This window comes from Telmatherina bonti, assembly GCF_933228915.1.
Source record: "Telmatherina bonti genome assembly, chromosome: 21".
Taxonomy (NCBI): domain Eukaryota; kingdom Metazoa; phylum Chordata; class Actinopteri; order Atheriniformes; family Telmatherinidae; genus Telmatherina; species Telmatherina bonti.
The window spans coordinates 15,488,286-15,508,779 of record NC_136630.1 but is presented as its reverse complement, the minus strand read 5'-3'; the positions used below and the strand labels follow the sequence as shown (position 1 = coordinate 15,508,779).

At 37.3% G+C, this 20,494-nt stretch overlaps 1 protein-coding gene across 1 annotated transcript; it reads left to right on the top strand.

Moving 5' to 3' along the window:
* Positions 1–1,283: 1,283 nt before the first annotated feature.
* On the top strand, positions 1,284–19,946 carry gfra1b (gdnf family receptor alpha 1b; the record flags this gene model as incomplete). Its single annotated transcript, XM_079260536.1, has 10 exons — positions 1,284–1,320; positions 1,701–2,009; positions 2,826–2,909; positions 12,113–12,291; positions 12,764–12,936; positions 13,532–13,641; positions 15,440–15,574; positions 16,003–16,196; positions 18,233–18,280; positions 19,797–19,946. 10 exons carry the CDS (start codon positions 1,284–1,286, stop codon positions 19,944–19,946), a joined length of 1,419 nt encoding a protein of 472 aa, XP_079116662.1.
* Between the last annotated feature and the right edge of the window lie 548 nt (positions 19,947–20,494).

The window sequence follows — 20,494 nt, the reverse complement described above, 5'->3', positions numbered from 1 at the left end:
AAGAAGATGACAAGTCAGAACTTTCCTGGATACACTTCTGCCCCTGCGACCTGACCTCAGTTACAGATGGATGGACAGATGGATGGATGGATGGATGGATGGATGGATGGATTTCTGACATCATTAATTGCCCAAAAAAATCTAAAATAATATTTTTATTGTATAATCAGTTTATAATGTCTTAAACTGCAAAAAGAAGTCTTTTTTTGCATTTACTATGTATGTTAATTTTATTTTATATATGTTTACAATCTGTGCCCATTTTTTGTCTATGTCTGAAGATCACTGTACACACACAACCATTTCAGTTTTCACCCACTCTAAATCGGATTAATTTACACTTATTTTTTTCTCTCTTGTATAGAACAACAAAGTTTAATTAAAAAACAATCATTATGTCCATTTCTGTTTGCTATATTTCAGATAAATAAGCAAAATGATTTTAAGTTTTCTAACCTTTAAAACATCTTCAAAAATACGTTTAAACTCAAATTTACACTTAGATTTTTGCAATTTAGCTGTTGATGGATTTATTGCAAACCTGTTAGGTGGTGTCAGACAATCCTGCAGGTTGTATAATTGGGCTATTAATGGCTTGAAAAGTTGATTTTCCACGGAGTGGAAATGAGTTAATGAGTGGACTCTACGACTGGAATGTGTTACTCGCCGCTGGCCATCCATTTGTTTGGACTGTTTTAGCAGTTTGATGTGAATTGAGGGGCTTTAATGGGTTTATGAAGATTATTGTGCGCATACCCGCGTGACGTCACACATTCGCGCGCTGCACCCCAGGCTCCAGTTTTTTTCCTGAGTGGAGGACGGGGTCCGGATCAAACGGTGTTATTTGGTCTTTCCACTCGCAACACGGAATGTATTTCTTCAGCTTTTTTGGGGAAAAGAATTTAACCTTCCATTCAACTCCTCTGGCTGTGATTAAATATCTCTTCTTTATTGACTTTAACTGATTTTTTTATTTTGTTTTGTTTTGTTTTAGTTTATTCTTTCCCGGCTATGCTTTTTGAAAGTTTTTGGCCATAAGCCTGCAGACTGTGGGATCAGTGACAGAGCAGACGGAATAACGGACAGTCAATGCGCTGCTGCTTTATGTCCCAAAGTCCGGCAGTTCGCACGGTGGACTTGTTACTACATGGATTTATAGAATGAATCTCCATTTCAGCTCTTACAATGCCAAATCCGACACAAAGTGGCGCAGTCTGAAAAGATTTCTTAACGTTTTGTTTTAATTGCGCAAAGAAGTTATCTTGGAAACCTCCCCAAGCGAAATGCTCCTAACTTATGTCGTTATATTGTCCTTCCTGGGTAAGTGACACCTTCATCTGTTGAATTACTGCTTTCAACATGCAATATATTGAGAGTCTATTGCTATGTTGCTTTTTTTTTATGATAAAATGGTATTTGATCCCTGACGGTTCCTCCTCAGCTGTGGCAGCGATGGTGAACACAGCGCACGGTGAAACACTCACCAACTTGATTTGATGTGATTGTTGAAGGGCATTCAGGGCTTTTAAAGTTTTATTCTCACTGTATATATATATAAATATATATATATATATATATATATATTATGTACGTTTTTGAAGAACTATCAAATGAAATGATAACTAGCTGTGCGTAAAACTGTATCCAAGTTGGCCAAATGCGCACGGCAATGATTCTCATCCAGTTCTTGTAACTCACAGACTCGGTGTTCACCTTGAAAGGTGGGAGCAGCCCAGCCTCCCGGTCGGTCCGACTGGACTGCGTGAAGGCCAGTGAACAGTGTCTGAAGGAGTACTCATGTAGCACCAAGTACCGGACGATGAGGCAGTGTGTGGCGGGCAGAGAGAGCAACTTCAGCGCGGTCACGGGTCCCGAGGCGCAGGGCGAATGTCGCAGCGCTATTGAGGCCATGAAGCAGAGCCCCCTTTACAACTGCAGATGTAGGAGAGGCATGAAGAAGGAGAAGAACTGTCTCAGGATCTTTTGGAGTATATTTCAGAGTTTACAAGGTATGCTCAAGCTCAGACAGAAGCAGCTGGAGTATGATAGCAAGTGTAGTCACGATGCTGGAGGAAGTATGCACGAGAAGAAGCAAGAAGACAAGTCTTGACAAGTCCTGATTTTTAATATTACGCAGGCAAAGACAAAAAAATATATATATAAGCAATAATCGTTTAAATATTTGTGCAATTGTTTCAAAACTTTAGCAGGATAAGGCAGAATGCACTGCTTATAAGGCCAGATAAGCCCAAATTCTGTTTCATGTAATATATATAAGCAAGAAAAATATTAGCATCTAAATGTAAGTATCACAGTATCACAGTATTACAATTCAAACTTCAGTAACACTGCATATTTCAAATTTACACTTGAGATAACTTGAGTATTTGATTATTGCTGAACTGGAAATGATACTGCACTTTCTATAAATGTCCTACTTCACCAGCTTGTGATTCTGATTCTAGTTTCAAGCATGTTCTCAGAGTAAATACTTGCACTAGAATCCAAGTAACTCAAGTTTTAACTCATTTTAACTTACCTAATACCATAAAGGCAGACATTCATCACAATGAAACACACCAGTGTATTCTGTTCTAAGCTTACGTGCTTGTTCACCAAAGCACTTATCAGGGTGAGAATGAATATTTTGATCACAAAGAAAGGTCCCTACTGCTGTATTACAGAGTAATTATATTTAAAAGAACAAGCTTTCATACCAGTACCATCTGGGACCATCCAAGGTAGCATTCAGTCCCACCAACATCAGTTTAAAAGCAGAGTTTGCACAGAAAAGCACACACTGACTGTCTGTTTTGCTCCCACAGGTAATGATTTACTGGAATACTCTCCATATGAACCAGTCAATAGCCGACTCTCAGACATCTTCCGCTTGGCTCCCATCATAGCTGGTAAGAGGTGTTTATTATGTTCCTGGAGGTTTTAGTTACCTCACTGTGCAGTGTTGAGTTACAGTGTAAGTCTCGAGATATTTTTAAGTTGTACTCATCGTTTGTCACCGTATCACTGCAACAAATCTGTCACTGTTTGATAACCACTCCTTTCTATTGCTGTCTGGTTTCAGGCTGCAGCTTTCAATGCCCATTATCCATCACAAAAGCTTTTATCTGCCAGTGTGACCCACAATACACAAACCAGAGTCATTTAGTATATTTCACTTTCAGTCACAAAAGCAATGATGAGAGGTTTGCATGTTTTTCCACTGTCGCAGCGCTAATGCCGAACACGGCATTTAAGTGCTAGTTTTGAATTAATCATCCTTTTAGAGTAGAGACGTTTTTGTCTGAGCTCCTGTTATGGCTGAGTGCCTGCATTTAGGGGGAGAAAAAAACAAGCTTGAGTTTTCATTGTAAATCTAAATGTCATAGATGTCGACAAACATCAAAGGTGGACCAGGGAGCATAGTTTTAGGCATCTGCAGACACGTTCCCACAGAGGAGCAATTAACCATCTGTCTGCATTCAATGGCTCTGATTGAACAAAAGTGGTATGACAAGTGCAGAACTATCTGGCACTCCTCAATGTTGTTGCTTTCTGTCTGGAGTGGGGAAGGTTGGGAGGGTGCATTTGCTGAACTGGCCACCAACTATTACAGTGGTCAGTGATTTTTTCTTCCTCCAACCTTGGCTCTTTTAGTGTCTGGCTCTCACTGTGATTGAATCCACTTTGTGTATCGCAGTGGCTCTGTTCCACATACGATGACATAATGCTAAACCCCATTTTCAAACAGTCAAGGAAACATTATAGGAATACAAATAGTCAGTAGATATATCTAACAATGAGATATGATGATGAACTGAAAGAAAAATGAAATCTTAGAAACGGTTAAGGCTTCGTGTGGCGTTTCAGATAACACTCTCACAGATATAAACAAAATAATGATTATTTTAATCCAATAGGAAACAGCTACTTGAATAATTCAGGTCCTTCCTTCACGGCAAGATCATCTGAGTAATGTGGCTTGCATGAGACCTCAGACACCTTAAAATTTAAACAATTTTAAAAAAAACGAGAAATGGATATGTCTTGATTAAGATATGTTTAAATATCCGACTCATTACTAATGTGCTCTTCTATCAAAGTCAATGACTTAGAACATGAAAACTTGGCAGGAGAACTTATCAATATTAGGTGGTATTATCATGAGAAATCTTGTGAATTACCTACATTTTATGAGAAGGATACTTATGGATGCAGGAATGGAAGCTGAGTGGGCATTTTAACAAAAGGCAGCGTGTAAACAGCTATAGGGCCCTTTAAGAAAAATAAATCACTTAATGGATTACATATCAGGAATCCATTTACCGTAAGTGACCTCATTCTTGCCTGAAACTAAGCCAGGCCTGGAGCAATCTGCAGTGTCAAATAATAAACATGTGAGTCAAGATTGAATGACCTTTACTGTATCCCATGAGTCAAATGGAAGGTTGTTCAATGTTCTGAATGGCCAAATAACCCAAAGAGGACAGTGAGCCCCTGCACTGCATTTCAGCATCTCTGCAGAAGTTAAAACATCTGTAGACATTTGAATGCAGAAATACAGATATTAACTGACTGATTTATTATTGGATCTGCAATTATTTTTGTGGTAAATTATTTAATTGAATAATAGAAGAGAAAATTCTTCAACTGCTTTTACAATAAGGATGGATTTTTTTGTTAACAGGAGAATCATTTTCATCCATTTTACCAGCTTATTAGCCACCGTATTCCAGACGTTTCCATTGATGACCTGTTTGTTTAGAAATGTACTCATTTTATTGTAGTCTGAGGAATTGCAGCACTCCCCCTCAAACAACAGCACCTCAATGCCAACGGTGACTTTCAATCAACTCTAAGCAATGTGAGTTTCTAGTAAAAAAAATACAAAATGATAGCAACACATAATACCCCCAAACAATTGGTAGCAGAGATCCCACATTCATAAATATGTCACACATGGGTTCACAACCATGGTGTCACACAGGATTATTCATGATTGATAACTGAGCGTGTATGGTTGTTCAGTTCGGTTCAGTTCGGTTCAGTTCAGTTTGTGTGCTACAGTTTCAGGCCTTGAATTGACTTGGCCTGTTGGTTGTTTTCTGTAACCAAAAATGACCATCTTTCCAGATATCTTCAGATTGGACTCGAAAGTGATACTTAATGGCTAAATATATGTAAATATGTGTTTTTAAAACAAGTATTTTATAAATCCTCAAGTAACACTACTATGATGCCCCCTCCCCCCTCTATTTTGATTAATGATCGATGTCAAACTGAGGGACAAAGCATTCAAACCACCGAATGGTCTCCCGGAACAGCTGAAATTAAATGCGTCATTTATAAATCAATAAAAGTGATCAATTTGTGAAAGTGCCTTTCAGAGATGTAACATAATGACTAAGGGAGGAATGCACCTAAAACCCTGCCCGGAAGACCCCAAATGCCAATACTTCTATGAAAATCTGGCAGTAATTAAAGTTTTAAATACTGACTTGTGCACAATGTCAGATGTGCCATGATTTTATTTTTGTTGTTTAGGGGTTTTTTTTAAGGCAGGGAGCTTTGCTATTTGCAATAAATGAGTTGAGGAAAGCAAATTTATTGCAGTTTGCCATTATATTCAAAATTTATTTAAAAAAAAAAAAATAAAATAAAATATATATATATATATATATATATATATACACATATATATACATTTTTTTTTTTTTTATATATATATAAAAAAAAAGAGAATTTAACTCAGTTTGTTTTAAATAAGAAAATCCTCATAGATCTGTAGATCAACTGTTCAAAGGGAATCTCTGGAAGAGCCCTAACTGTACTGAGCAAGGCTTGATACTGAGCAGTTAGCCATTTCTCATCCCTTCTACATCTCTAAGTTGGTAAATGCCCACTTCATAATGTTTCCAGCTTCAAAGTGTTAAGTTAAAAAAAACCCTTAAGCCAAATCTTTAATTTAAAACAGTAGCAGTCATTTTCAAAAGCACCGTTCCTACCACTGATTCCAGTATCACTGCTGTCTTCTCCCAGTCCGTCGTCATATCTCATCAGTTGTCTTGAGGATATGGTCCAGTAAGTGAGAAATAAAGCTTGGCGTGATGGTTTTCCATCGGAAGGTTCTCAAGGATAATTCAGTTGGTCTGTTTGCCAGAAGCAACACATTAATCCTTTTGTTGTATTTGTCTGTAGCTACTGGCCCAGTCCTGTGATCTGTGCACAAGACCAAGCTGCTCCAGCTGAAAAATCATTCTGGCTATCAGAAAATGACAAATTTCAAATATGCTGATCATTTTTGCCTAAGAGTGCTTTTAGCCTCATCAGCATATCATCTGCGGACATTTCCTGCCGTATATTTCCTCCTCATCTTTGTCCAGCTTCCCTGTGACCAGAGAATAATTCATTTATTCCAGCTGAATTAAGTTACTCATATCTTGTGTTATCAAATAGAGAAACTTCATTCAGACAATTTATCTTTATCATACAGTCAATTAGCTTGGTGAAGTCCAACCCTCTGTATAGCAACACAAGTTTTTTCTTTTCAGTCAGGCCGAGCAGAGATGCCTTTGTGTTATGTTGTTTCATTGTTTGGGTCTGCACATAAGAAAGTGTTCCCTTGATCACAGATTAATAAGAATTCATAACTCTTAGATCAAAGACAGATTTTCTTATACATTGGGTTTATCCACCAGATCTCCAGAAGCTCATATCCCAATTTTTTGCTTTTCCATGGATCCCTTCATTGTAAAGAACTGTTCCGAACTTACTTCTCTATGCTTTTGACAAGTTTTTTTTTTTTCTGTTTCTGGTCTATAAATATTCATTCCTTCACTTGCATGATTACCTCTACTTATATTTAGGGGCAAGTCTTTCAAAAAGGTAAATCTGAGCCACTTGGTAGATCTTCACTTCACAAAATGATCCTCTGACAACAGTCAGCTTTTCTAGAAGCAGGTGCTAGCAAGGATGAAACATTAAGTGTACACACCTTAACCACGACAGTACTGCATTACAATGAAATGACTTAATAAGGCCACATGTCTGCAGCGTTTGCTGGAAAACCATGACTCTGTATGACTGAACAATGCTGTAGATCTATGGCTATGATTAATACCAGATATTTGGTTATTTTCTTCGCTGTCAGAAAAGAAGATCTAAAAATAATCACCTTGGTTCATGGATAGTAAGCTGGTCTAGTTTTATTATTTCAAGTTAAACACATTAAACTAGGGAAGTACCTAATATGGTTTCTTCACAGCAGTTATGCTAATTCATGCAATGATGACCATATTGCATTATTATTAGACAGACAGACTTATTTGCCAAGAGCTGACATGTTGGATTAAGTACTTGTGCTAATTCATGCAAAGCAAAATATCTGATAAGAATCCTGCCAAGAATGTCACTGAACAAACAGTATCTACATAAACTACATCTGTATGCACACACACACACACACACACACACACACACACACACACACACGTACACACAAACCTTCAAGCTATTCACACACTGACTCACTCTCTTCCAACACTTTCAGCCACGGTTGACACATATGAATGTTACCGAAAGTTGAAGGCTCAGTTAAATGGCTTGAAAAACAGAAATTCCTCAGCGAGATGAATGTACCTGATGGTTTAGCCATGACAGGCTGTGTGCAGGGAGCCAAGTGGAAGCCAGGCAGGTGGTGGCTAACCATGGCTCTGAGATAAGAAAATACTGTGTTGCAGGCTACAGAGGATATAGGATAGTATTTTCATACAGGAATAAAATTATTCTATGTGAACTAACCACACCCCTTATCAATATGTGCTAACGCCAACATGCATGTACACAGATGTGTACGAGTGAACATGTACTAATATTCTACACAACGCCACCGCAGAGAAGTCCCCATCCACATGCAAATTAGTCTTTGCCACGGCATTAAGAGGTGCATACATATTCTGAAAACTCATAAATATGACCTGCAGGACAATGCACTTTTAGGGGTCTTCCAGTACACTTTGGTGACACCTACATTTTTTGGATTTGCATTAGTCTGCCATATTTAAAACAGTAAATAAATCTATTCACATAGTCACAGAAGCTACCTTTTATAACTCTTTGTAGCTGGTCGTTCATTTCCCAGCAGCATTTTTAGTCACCATATAGCAAAGTAACATTTAGATTGTTTATATATTAAGTTCCTGATATTGGTGCATGTATTAGTTACATGTGAAGGATCCCTTACTCTTACAGTGATGAATAACTATTCTAAATCTCTCTGCCATGTGTTGATGGTGAACCAGAAAAGAGACAGTTATATTTTCAAATTGGCCAAGATGAGTATCAGTGAAATTCTAAAACATACACTGAGAGTGTAGCTATACACCTACACATCCCTGTCATCCACATGCTGCAGGGACAGAATACCCCATTTCCTGTTTAACTTACTCTTACTGTTATCGCATAACATCTGTGCCGAAACTGAAGCAGGGACCAGATTATACCATATCGTGCCACTGAAATATTAATTATCAGTTTGGCTTCTAAAGAAATATGTGGCTTGTTTTTCTGTTTTTTTCAAGAGGATAGTATGAAAAATGTGATCATCTTAGCAACTCCAGGCCACCACAATCGATTATTATTGTTCTTTCTATAGTAACTGTCATATGTGCATATTGTTCCTTCACTGCTGAATTAATACTCTTTCCTTCAGTTCATGATAAAAATGACTGAAGATTAAGGAATTGCTGCTGCAGGAGAAACCAAATGGGATTTTGCTAATTACATGGATGCATTTAATAAATGGGTCTTGGGTCTGGTCATAAATAATAAGTCACTGGTGTGGATTTAGTCAAGTTGGCAGGAAGCCTGGCAAGAGAGAGGACACCATGAAGGAGAGGGCACTGACCACTGCTGTTTTCCCTCTGTGATGGGAAATGACAGAGGGCACTAAAAGGGTTTGGAGAGATTAACCGAATCGCTGCAAAGCACCGTGATTTCAACCATTAAAATTCAAAGCCTTAAAAAATATATTTTAAAAAATGGTTAAGTAACAATTTCATGTAAATATTTAGTTTTAAATGATTCAAATATTACAATAAAAATAGGTAAATTCTACTCTTTATTAATTCAAGTTAGCTTTAAGGCTTGTTTGTTGTTTTTCTTAGACAAAGGAAAAAGTTCATGTCTTGCAAAGATAAAATAACCCGTCCATGGTCACACGTTCTTTTTGTTCTTGGATCACATGCAGGAATAAAGGAGCAGCTTGAGAGATGTCTTGGCAGAACAGTGTTACCCTCTGCTAAAACTGTAATTAATCCCTCTAGAGAAGTGAGTTTTTAACTACCAGCTCAGCTGTGTCTGAGCTGGTGGCATCAGTCAGGGAAAATCTGTGACAAGCTTTGATATATTTCACTACATTAAAAAAAAACATAGACGAAGAAAAAGGACCCTGCCTTTCACCCAAAGACTGCTGGGATAGGCTTCATTGGACCAAGCGGTTAGGATAATGAATGAATGAAGGAGACTGAGAAAAAGTTCAAATGCTGTAATCGTCTTAATCCACACTCTGTGGGAATATTCTCAACAGGTAAAAGCCCATGATGGCTCAACATTTGTAGCATTGTTTGATATCCTGCCTTAGTTATTTCAAAGTCTTTTATAGATAATTGTTTAAGTTGTTCTTTTAGTAGAAGCTGTATTAAATCTAAACATCCAGTAGTGGCAAAAAGGACATATTTTATTTTGTCTAGAAGTTCTATCTGTATTAGAAAACCCTGTCGAGACAGAGACAGTCCTATGAAGCAATACTTCGTGCACGCTCCTGAGCCTGTAGGCTGCTTTCCAAACACTGCTCTGCTGTGTGTCAGGTAGATGCACACAAATACCTGTCACATGAGTAATCTTCAAAATGCTTGTGTGCACAGCAAATTTTAGACACATGCTAAATACGCCACTCAGCCTGTTCCGATAGTTTTTCAGCTGCTTCAAGTCTTTCATATTTTGTAGACTACAGACTTTTGTTTCTCACACTCTCACGTCCAGTATAATTGTGAACAAAATCTCCCTCCTGCACACCATCATTACCTAACTTCTTGAGATATCTGTTTAAGCCTACTTGACTGGCAGCCTTTGGGTGGTCTCTAGTTTCAACCTTTAGAAAGTCACAGGAATGAATATATTACTGAGTTTTTACTGCTGCGGTGGGCTTGCTGAAGGGGAGCAACATAAGTAGGCCTGCTAAGATTTGTTTTACTTGGGTAATAAGTTTTATAACATCTTATGACATCAAAGTTTGTTATGTTGCAGAAAACATTTAGTTTTTCATTATTTTTTTATGAATAAACAGGTTTAGACATTTAACATTTAATGGAGGCATCAAGACGGTAATCTGGCAGGAGGATGACTATGTTTTTTTCTAATGAGGCAAAAAAGCACAAAGCAAAGCACAGACAACTAATTATCTTCTTCAACACACCCTGTTTATATAACTTATTGAAAATATAAAGTGGCTTCATGAAAATCATAGACATGTATGATCCAGAAATGAGCTCATTATATAAACACGCTTGCTTTGGGCCACTAATGCTGCATGGACTCACATTGTGACCTCTGACTTCCAACTTTTTATTGCCTCTTGGATCTGTTTCACTGCAATTGTGTATTTGCAAACACATGTACAACCTCATTAAAGACCACACATTTAAAATAAAAGCGTGTTTACAACTTAGGTGCACATTTTGCTTCAGGGTTACAGTATATTATGGAAAACTGTCACACCTACGGCCCAAGAGCCACAAACAGTCACAAAAGGATCAAAGCCCACATCACTGGGCGCTTGTCAGATGTAAGTAATGGCTTTTGTAATATGTGATTAACCCAAGGTTCAAGATTGTATTCAGAATTAATCATAGCTCATTCTGTGGTGCATGAAATAGTGAAGTGAGCTTCAATTCCACCTCAAAAGGCAAAATTACAGAACTCATTCTTCCATGTCGAGGCTGAGGATACAGTTTGTGTTGCTGTGCAGAAGTTAGTGAAGCAGGAAGGACTTCAGCTACAACAAATGAGAAATAATGAGAAGTGAGAGGCAGTATGTTGACCATAGAGAGCTGTTGCTGGAATGAAAAGAAAGGCTTGCTGGGGTGGAGGGAAAGGGGAGGGACTGTTTCCATAGCCATATGCGTATGTATTTTTAAAAATGAGCAATTCTGAGTTTTTAAGGCAGAAGACATCAAAAGCACACTCAATCATGCAGAAGACAAGACAAGCGAATCAGCAGCAGTAACACAAAGAACGAAAAAAAAGAAAGTATTGACCTTTTATTCAATGCAGTGTGATAAAAGGTCATTTTGATTTTGCTGTGCAGTGTGGTCTGTTTCACACACTGCATAGAGTCATGGCCTAAGGAGCTCTGATAGGGTATTCGGCGACCAGGAGCACATAATTTACTCAGCTAATGTAGAGGAAAAGATGTAACACAGAAACTGCAACAACAACAAAACAAATAAATAAATAGTGATTCATAATGAATCCCCAGAAGACTCTTTTGCAAATATAGCCATGGCCAATTTCAAGTAGGCGCAAAGCTCTAATATAGTTGTTGTTTTATGGTTCCAATTGTATGATAAATGAGGCAATTCCAGTATAAATGTGTTAGAAATTGGTCTTGAATCCATAAAACAATGTCTGGGGGATGACTTTAGGGATCATTTCAAGCTTTGTGCTAGCAGTGTTTGCAGGATATTTTTCCCTTTCCTATCATTTGAATAAATTTAAAAAAAGAAGCAAAGTAAGACAATATCTTTTCCTGTTTTATATTGCACCAAAGTACTTACTTAGTGACTTGAAATGAATGCACTTAGAATTGCATTCATTTTTTTGAAGCCAGAGATTGATTCAAAGGTAAAAGAATTGCACTACATAATAAAAAAAAACAAAAAAAAAACAATAGTGTTGGAGATGAACATTACGTCTTCCATTCCTTTATTGAGCAGTAAAAGAAGACAGTAGCTGCTGATCATGTCAGTCAAGCTTTTAACTTTAGTAGATGCCAGTATCTGCGGAGACTCAATGACATTTTTAAACGTGCATTATGCCTTTTTGTCCCCTCTTCTAGTTGAGCCTGCATCTACAAAGGAGAACAACTGCTTGAATGCTGCCAAGGCCTGCAACCTGAATGACACATGTAAGAAATATCGCTCAGCTTACATCAACCCATGTACTAGCAGGGTGTCCGCCTCTGAGGTCTGCAACAAGCGGAAGTGCCACAAGGCTCTACGACAGTTCTTTGACAAGGTAATTAAGCATGCCATGTTTGTGGACTGTTTTTTTTTTTTTTTAATTTCTCTCTCTCCTTTTTAGCATGTTTGAATTGGATGTTGACACTCAGGCTAATTCTGGCTGACAAACAAGTCTGTGACAAATTATCCAATAAATGCATTCTTCATCTTTTTAAAAAATCAAGCTCACTTTAAATCCACTCCTTTGAAGTAGTCTCAAATGTGGTATTATGCAATGTTCTGTGCTTTAATGCATCACTAAATGCTACTTTTCATGTTGAGTGGTGGATCATGTAGATCTTAAGTCTCTATGTTCCCATTTTTTCCATTATATAACCAAAAGGTGTTTATAAACTTTGTAAGTTAAAGCTCAAGTAAATGAAAATTAAACTTCAATGAATGTCAAGTGGTCTTTTTTTTTTTTGGATTGCATGAAACAGGAAAGTTTTGCATCAGCAAATAATCTTTTTTTCTCTTCTGGAATGAAGGTTCCAACCAAATACAGCTATGGGATGCTGTTTTGCTCCTGTCCAGCCGGAGATCAGACAGCGTGTGCAGAGCGCAGACGACAAACTATTGTACCAGTTTGCTCCTACGAAGATAAAGACAAACCCAACTGTCTTTCCCTTCAAAACACATGCAAAACCAACTACATCTGCAGGTGGGACTCCAAGGGAATCCTGATAGATTAAAAAGAATAGCCCTATTTTTTTTATTTACCTCATCTTATATCATATCCTCCTGACTACCAGTAGTTCAGTTTGGAGGACCTTTGTAAACCTAAATATTTTCATCTCCCTGAATGCTACTGAACTAACACCTTTTGGTCTTTAAAGAGAACATTTAGTGCTTTTAAATGGTACCTCATTTATGGGGGTGGGGCTTTGTGAACTTTCTTTCTCTCTTCAAGAAAAATGGCCTCCATTGCAACAAGCATGTTTTATGGGAAGAGCAAAAGTGCAAAATACTTTTCTTTGTGCTGATTTTTACTTGAAATGTTGTAGTTATATTTTCATTGAATATCTTATAAACACATTAAATCGTTTCTTAGATAAATATAACTATGTTTTACCACAATATTTAAAAGTTTAAGCGATGTCCTCCGTAGTGGACATTTGTAGTTACACATTTTTTTTCCTGGTAGTCAGGAGGATATAGCATCTTAAATCTGTGGTTCAGATTTTCAACTGTGTGTCTAAACCCCAAAGATAGGATAAAAAAGTATGTTTCCTGTTTTTTTTTTATCTTTAAAAAAGGTCAAGACTGGCAGACTTCATCAGCAGCTGTCAGCCAGAGGTTCGCTCTATATCTGGCTGTCTAAGAGAGAACTATGCCGACTGCCTGCTGTCTTACTCAGGTCTGATTGGTAAGTTAAAATAAGCTTACAGCTAGACCAATGATGGTATTTGTTCAGTGCTATATGACTGTGTTGTTGCAAGACAATCTATTTAAATTGGCTTGGAGTCACAGAGAGGTGAAATAAAGTCTAGATTAGAGGGAGAAAAGTCAGCAAATAGAATAAAAAGTCCTCTTTAAAAAAAAAAAAAAAAAAAAAAAATCTGCTATTGTTGACTGTTTTTTGGGTTTTTTTTTGCCCACTTCCTCTTTAAAATATTTTCTGTTCTTTTGAATTTGACATGTTATGATGCAATATTTGGAGCTTTAATCAGGTTTTGTTTTTCAAAAGCATAAAAGTGAACATATGATTGTTTTTCTTGACCAAAGCACATAATATAAGCCCTCTCTGTGAAAAATACAGCTGAACTGATTTACAAGAATGTAGCCTCCATGGTCCTTCTGAGGATGGATGAGTACATTTCTTTCCTTTTGGTGATATCTAAAGTAAACTAATGTAGAGAAGTGTGACGGCCTGGCCTTCACTATGTTTTTCTTTATTTGGAGGTAGGTGAGAGAGCAAACAGCCCACAGCCTTACATAGGCAGGTGCTCTGATGACTGGAACCGCCTATAGCACACCTACCTACAAATAAAGAAAACCATAGTTAAGGCCAAGCTGTCACAGAAACATCACCTGAAAACTCTAACATTAGAAAATCCAGTTTCTGCCTCTTTTTTTATGATGATGCTGTTATAGCAGCTGTTAAATACTTCAATTGCAAATATCCATATTAAAGTCTCACATATGTATTCATATGTACGTATGTTCCTACGTATTCTTCATATGTACTCTACACAGCAGACGTTAAGGTACTGGATCAATTAGGCAACTGGAGAACGGCTGAGATCACAACCCAACGGCAGATATGCAGAATGAACATGTCATTGTAGTTCAGCCACTGCAATACTGTGCAGTAATGGCACTTATTTCAGTCTTCCTTCTATCAGCAGGTTTTCTTATGTAGAGAGGAAAGATGATGTCCCACTGAGATTTTGTAATGAGATTTGAACGCAGGACAACAGTGACCAATTGCAATCTCAACAGGCGGACATTTTAATCTATACCATTCATATCGAGCTTCACACAGTTTATCCCCTCTAATGGACCACCTCCTCCCTAACCCGCTCATACTTGTCTCCACACACACACACACACACACACACACACACACACACACACACACACACACACACTCCAAAATCTGCTTGTACTCACAAAGCTAACAAGCAGGAACCTACTCAATCTCATGCTTACATGCAAAAGCAGCCATTTTGTTCAGTAACGCAGATATTGTGAACCATAGTTTCATTTGACTTTACGACAATGAGTGAAATGTGTCTGAATGGAGTTGTAAAGCCTTAGCAGCACTTTCCACAAACATCTGGAAATATTTTAAGGTCACTCGTTTGAATGAAATCAACATGTAAGCAAACCAAGCAGCTTTATAATCCAACTCTGAACAAGTCAGTGAAGCTCAAAGCAACGATGCAACGGGTTTGAGTGCATAAAGGCATTTTATCAAAACACAAAATTCAACTAATGATTATCTATATATCCAATACAAGCTCTGTTAAACTTGTAAACGGAGTAAAATCCACTTAAAATGCAGATTAATGTCTCTCTCAGAGGTTCATCTTTACATTTTCATTTCAGCCCAGAGAGGCTTTTAAACACCTGATAAAGCAAACGTTTCTGGTCAGACGTCCGGGTTGTGCTAACGTGACTCTACTTGCATTGGCTAACAGCAGTCTTCTTTCATGTCACAGGCACCGTGATGACACCAAACTATGTGCGATCCTTCGGTATTAGTCTGTCGCCGTGGTGTGATTGCAGCAACAGTGGCAACAGCAAGTCGGACTGTGATAAATTTGCAGAACTTTTCACCAACAACCGATGTCTGCGTGAGTTCATATCTCATTCCCCTCCCATAACATTCCACTTTTGTTCTCTGTATGAAGGCTGGTCAGGCTTTTTGCAAATGTTTTATTTTTAATTGTATACAGGGAGACAATAGCTTTAAGAACTGGGGTGTGACAGCCATGTCTGACGTTCCTCCGTTCTGTAATTTGACAGTAGCAATTACAGTACAGCAATCACTACGGCATTCATTTCATCATTGATGTGACACTCAATTGCCTTCAGTCTAACTATGCTAAATTTGCACAGAGGGGATTCTTGTGAATGATACACTAATTACATGGAACAACGCTGAACAGTTGACTTAATGCACAGGTTGATCATATAACTGCAGTCTTTCCTTTTCCTGATCCACTTAATTGAATTGTACTGCTTAGAAAATCAGTGGGCTCTGTACACTCTTCTCTTACAGGTAACGCCATCCAGGCATTTGGAAATGGTACTGATGTTGGAGTATGGCAACCCCAACCGCCAATACAGCCCACTGTAGAGCCAAGCATCATTCGAAGGGGTAAAGCACGAACTAACAATGCTTTGGATACACTGACAGATGTGACCAAGTTGGAGTTCAACAGCGACTCGTTTCACATCTGTGGGACTTTACAGGTAAAGCAAAAGAAAAAACAGAGACGCCGCAAAGTATATGATCTTATGCACTGAACTTTTATTATTTGTAAATTTATATTATGGATCTATCTTGTTAAAGTCTATAAATATTAGAGTGATTGACTGCCAGTTTTTAATTCCAGTAACCCCATTAAACAAGAAAGTTAGCTGACTTTTAAGAACTTTTCTTTTTGAACCAAGGTTTCTACAATACTGCAAGGAAAAGAAATTTTCCTCTCTGTTTCCAAATGCAGTATTTTATTTGCAAGAAATGGCTGTGTTTCTTATGCACACTAAAACACACACACACACACACACACACACACACACACACACACACAAACACATAAACACATAAACACCACTACCAGGCTTTTTCAAATGAAAAATAAATGATAAGCTTCCAGACCCTTTGGCTTTTAGCAAGTACTTTAATAAATGTCCAGTATTTTTTGGTCTTTGTTTGCATTTAGAAAGCTTTGGAAACTTCTCAAAAATTGTGTAAGAAAGAAAAACCTGAATTTAACTTAATATCTTGTCAGAGCTTTGTTCGCAGAGGCCGACATCTGACTCTTTCACCTTGACGGTTTTATGATGGCTTACACAGAATCCTCCCTTCTAGGCAGAAAGAAGATACGTCAGTGTGAAGTCAGAGTTTCCTAAGCTTTTATGTCAAAGCTAATTGGTTGCCCCAGTAACATCAGAAATGGCCCCACAGGGCTCTTGTGTATATCACCGTGTGTGTGCGCATCGAAGCTGTAAAGTATCTTTAAAAGAATTGGACTTTTTATTTCTTCTTCTTGTTGTTGTTTTTTTTTTTTAATAAATCTACACAGACAGCTGTTGGTAAAGCCTCCAGTCTCAGCTCTTTCCCTATCACTGGTTATTGATTGCATATTTTCATATTTTGATGAATAGACTACTTTAAATAAGTGTTTTGATAAATTCATGATGACACCACTCAGCTACTGTGTCTGTGCGTGTGAGTCAATGTAAAATTAAGTTCTTTGTATGCCATAAACACAAGTTTATTTTCAGAATCAGTCCAATGAAGAATGTGACAACAATGTGAAATTACAATAGTCAAATAGTTGTTCAATGCGTTTTGAGCAGCTGATGCTTATAAATTGACATAATTCATTTAACCTTAAAAGACTTGCCTACAAACTGCAGATGTTATTTATTTTCATGTCATGCCTGTGTGATTCTGTAGTTGTCATTGTATCAAAAGGCTGCAGAAATGAAGAAAGTTTTTTTTTTCCCTATTTTAATCCATGTAGATCCACTTTATACATACAACTTCTGTACACCTCTATGCATCCACATCCCACCAAGCGAAAATGTATGTCATGTGATTATTTTATTATTTTGTTTGCGTCTCATTGTCCTCGCAGCCACTGCAGGTCCTTGGGAATTATTTGGCTTCACCAACACACTCCAGATATCTGCTGTTTTTCTCTCATAAATACTATGGGGCTGTATTTATAAATGAGATGATATCATATACTCTAACCGAGACTATCTATCATATAGCCTTTAAATAGCGATAATATGATTTATTACCACCAAAACATCCTTTTGGGGGAGAGACTTCCAATACAGCAATTAATCATTTTTCTACAGAATCCTGGTTCATAGAAATCTTTGTATTTAAGAACCAACACATGAAGTGTTTATTCTGTTCTCGGACCATAACAGAGTCACTTTATCATTTTCTATGCTCCAACGCTGTATCTGTGTTTGTATGTGCAAATGCAGGTAGGTATTTTTATGTATGCCTGAGAGGGTTTAAAGCATTCTCGAAAAACTTGTATTGTACCAAATTAAGGAAATGTTGTACAGGCATCTTGAACACATATTTAAATCCAACAAAAGTTGTTCATGAAGAGCAAACACACAAATAGGGCCAGACAGGCTTGCTAACTTATGAAAATTAAAAGGAAAAAGCGGTATTTCATGTCCTTTCGCCACTTCAAACCCAATCAAAGAAAGAATGACAGTTACCAGTAATATCTTTTTCCTCGCTGTCCCTCCAGGCACAAAAACTGATGACAAATCAAACAGTGGACACTGCTCTTTGCGTGGTAAGACCCGTTTTATGCTGTGCATGTTGTTGATAGTGTGTACAAGGCCACACAATAACATCAGGCAAATGATGCATCATAGTTGTAACAAAACCATTTCTATTACTGCCCTGCATATTACACAAAGTTTTCACATCAGTATGGCCTGAAACATCGGATTTTTAGGATTAAAAGCTAATAAAGTATTCAAATTTACTGAGTCAACTGGAAAATAAACAGATCCAGAGTTGTATATCTGTTTGTCTTTAAGGATTTGTTCATTTTAGAGTGAAATCAGAATCTGATATTTTGAATCAATAACATGATGAACGAGTGTGAATGGGTGCCCTACTTTATTTAATGAACAGACATCTATGTAACTGGATCTTAACACATTTGTGAACTATTGTGGTTAAGCCATTTCTACTAAATGAAGAAGGTACCGGTCATCTCATCCAGGAACTGCAGATGTAAAAAGGCTCACACCGGTACATTTACAGTAATGTTTAATAATGTACAATATCTCTGTCAAATAAATCAAATAACTAAATACTGCTAACTGTGTTGTACACATTTAACTTTAATTCTCCATAATACATAGAAAAAAATGGTCATTGATTTTATTATATATAAAAAAAATTGTTATTCAATTAAGTTCTATGTAGAACTTAAAAACAAAACTCACAAAGCATTAAGCTGTTAAAGAAAAGTGTCATTCTTTCTTAAAAGAAGTAGACAAAGAAAGCACTGCAGAGGGAAAATAAACAGGGAAACGCCTCGTTGTGATACATTTTCATCCATTAAATTCTATTGTTTGAATGAATAAAATAACGTTAGATATCACAGGGTAATGGGTTTCATCCTCATCCCAGCAAACTGGTAGGCACGAAACATCCTGATCAAACCTTTTATTATTTTCAGGAGTTTTACTTCAATAAAGCTGAGGTGAAAATAGGATGTTTTAGTTCATTTTTAGGCTGAAATAGTACATTGGTAAATGATGAAACACTGATGTCCCTAATGAGACAATACAGTATGTGTACATCATTCAGTTTTAAGAACAAGCAGCATTAAAGGCCGTTAAAGTAAATGTCAGATATTTTGTTGGTTGCATCCATCTGTCTTCCCATGAAGTAGAAGCTTTAGTTGATACTCAGTTTCGATGCATTAATGCATGCCACATTTATGTCACTCTATCAGATTTTGTTTTTAATTTGTGGTCCTGGAAAACTTGTGCATTGCAACTCAGGTTATATAAAAGCACATTGTTATATTAACAGCCAGTTGGTGGAAACACATATTAAATATTACTGACACAGCCGATGGTGCCTGTGTATGAGTCTAACATCACATGTGAGATGAATCAGTAGAACACAAGGGTATGATTAAAAGAAAAAAAAACTTATTTCAAAGCTGGATTTTAAGGAATTAGAATTGGTTCATTCAGATACATATTATAATAAACACAATATTTCTTGTTAAAAAAAAATTCTCCATGCATTGTACAACTAATTTATCACACTGGATCTTTTTTCAGAACCATCAACTGGACTCATCAACTTCAAATGCCGTTGCTCGAAGCTCACCAGCTGAACTCATCTGTTTACACACCCCAACCATGCTCCTCGCACTGGCCTTTGCTCTTACCTCGAGTGCACCGCAGCTCAATGCTTTCCAGCTTTTGTAGGAGCCGAGGCCTCTGGATCCGCTTTCATGTGTCAAGAAGTACTTGAACCAATTGTAATTTAGACATTTGCCAAAGTGCAACACCTCCATTTTTCCTTTCAATGAAAAAGAGAAACAGCTCGGTAAAAGCCGTTAAATATAGGCAATAGTGGATTATATTTGCAGATTACATGTTGACTGTTGCTGTGTAGAAAACAGACTTGCTGCGATTTCAGCTCATTTGCTTTCCATGCCCTGCGGGAGCAATTTTGTGACTTAGAGAAAAAAAAAAAAAAGATTCACACTTGGAAATACATATTTTGGAGATAAACTCTGATCCGATGGGAATTAGCTCATTTCTCTGGAGTGTGTGCAATCACTACACATTTTACTAAATGGACTGCCAATATGCTGAACAGTATTTTAAGCATAAAGTGAACCTTTCTCTGCGTAACTATATTTGGACCCATCCTGTTCATAAACTCGATTTAGCTGAACCAAATGGCTGGTGGAAAGATGAGACTGTTCCTCTAAAAGACAGAAAGAGACAGAGAGAGAGAAAAGATAGTT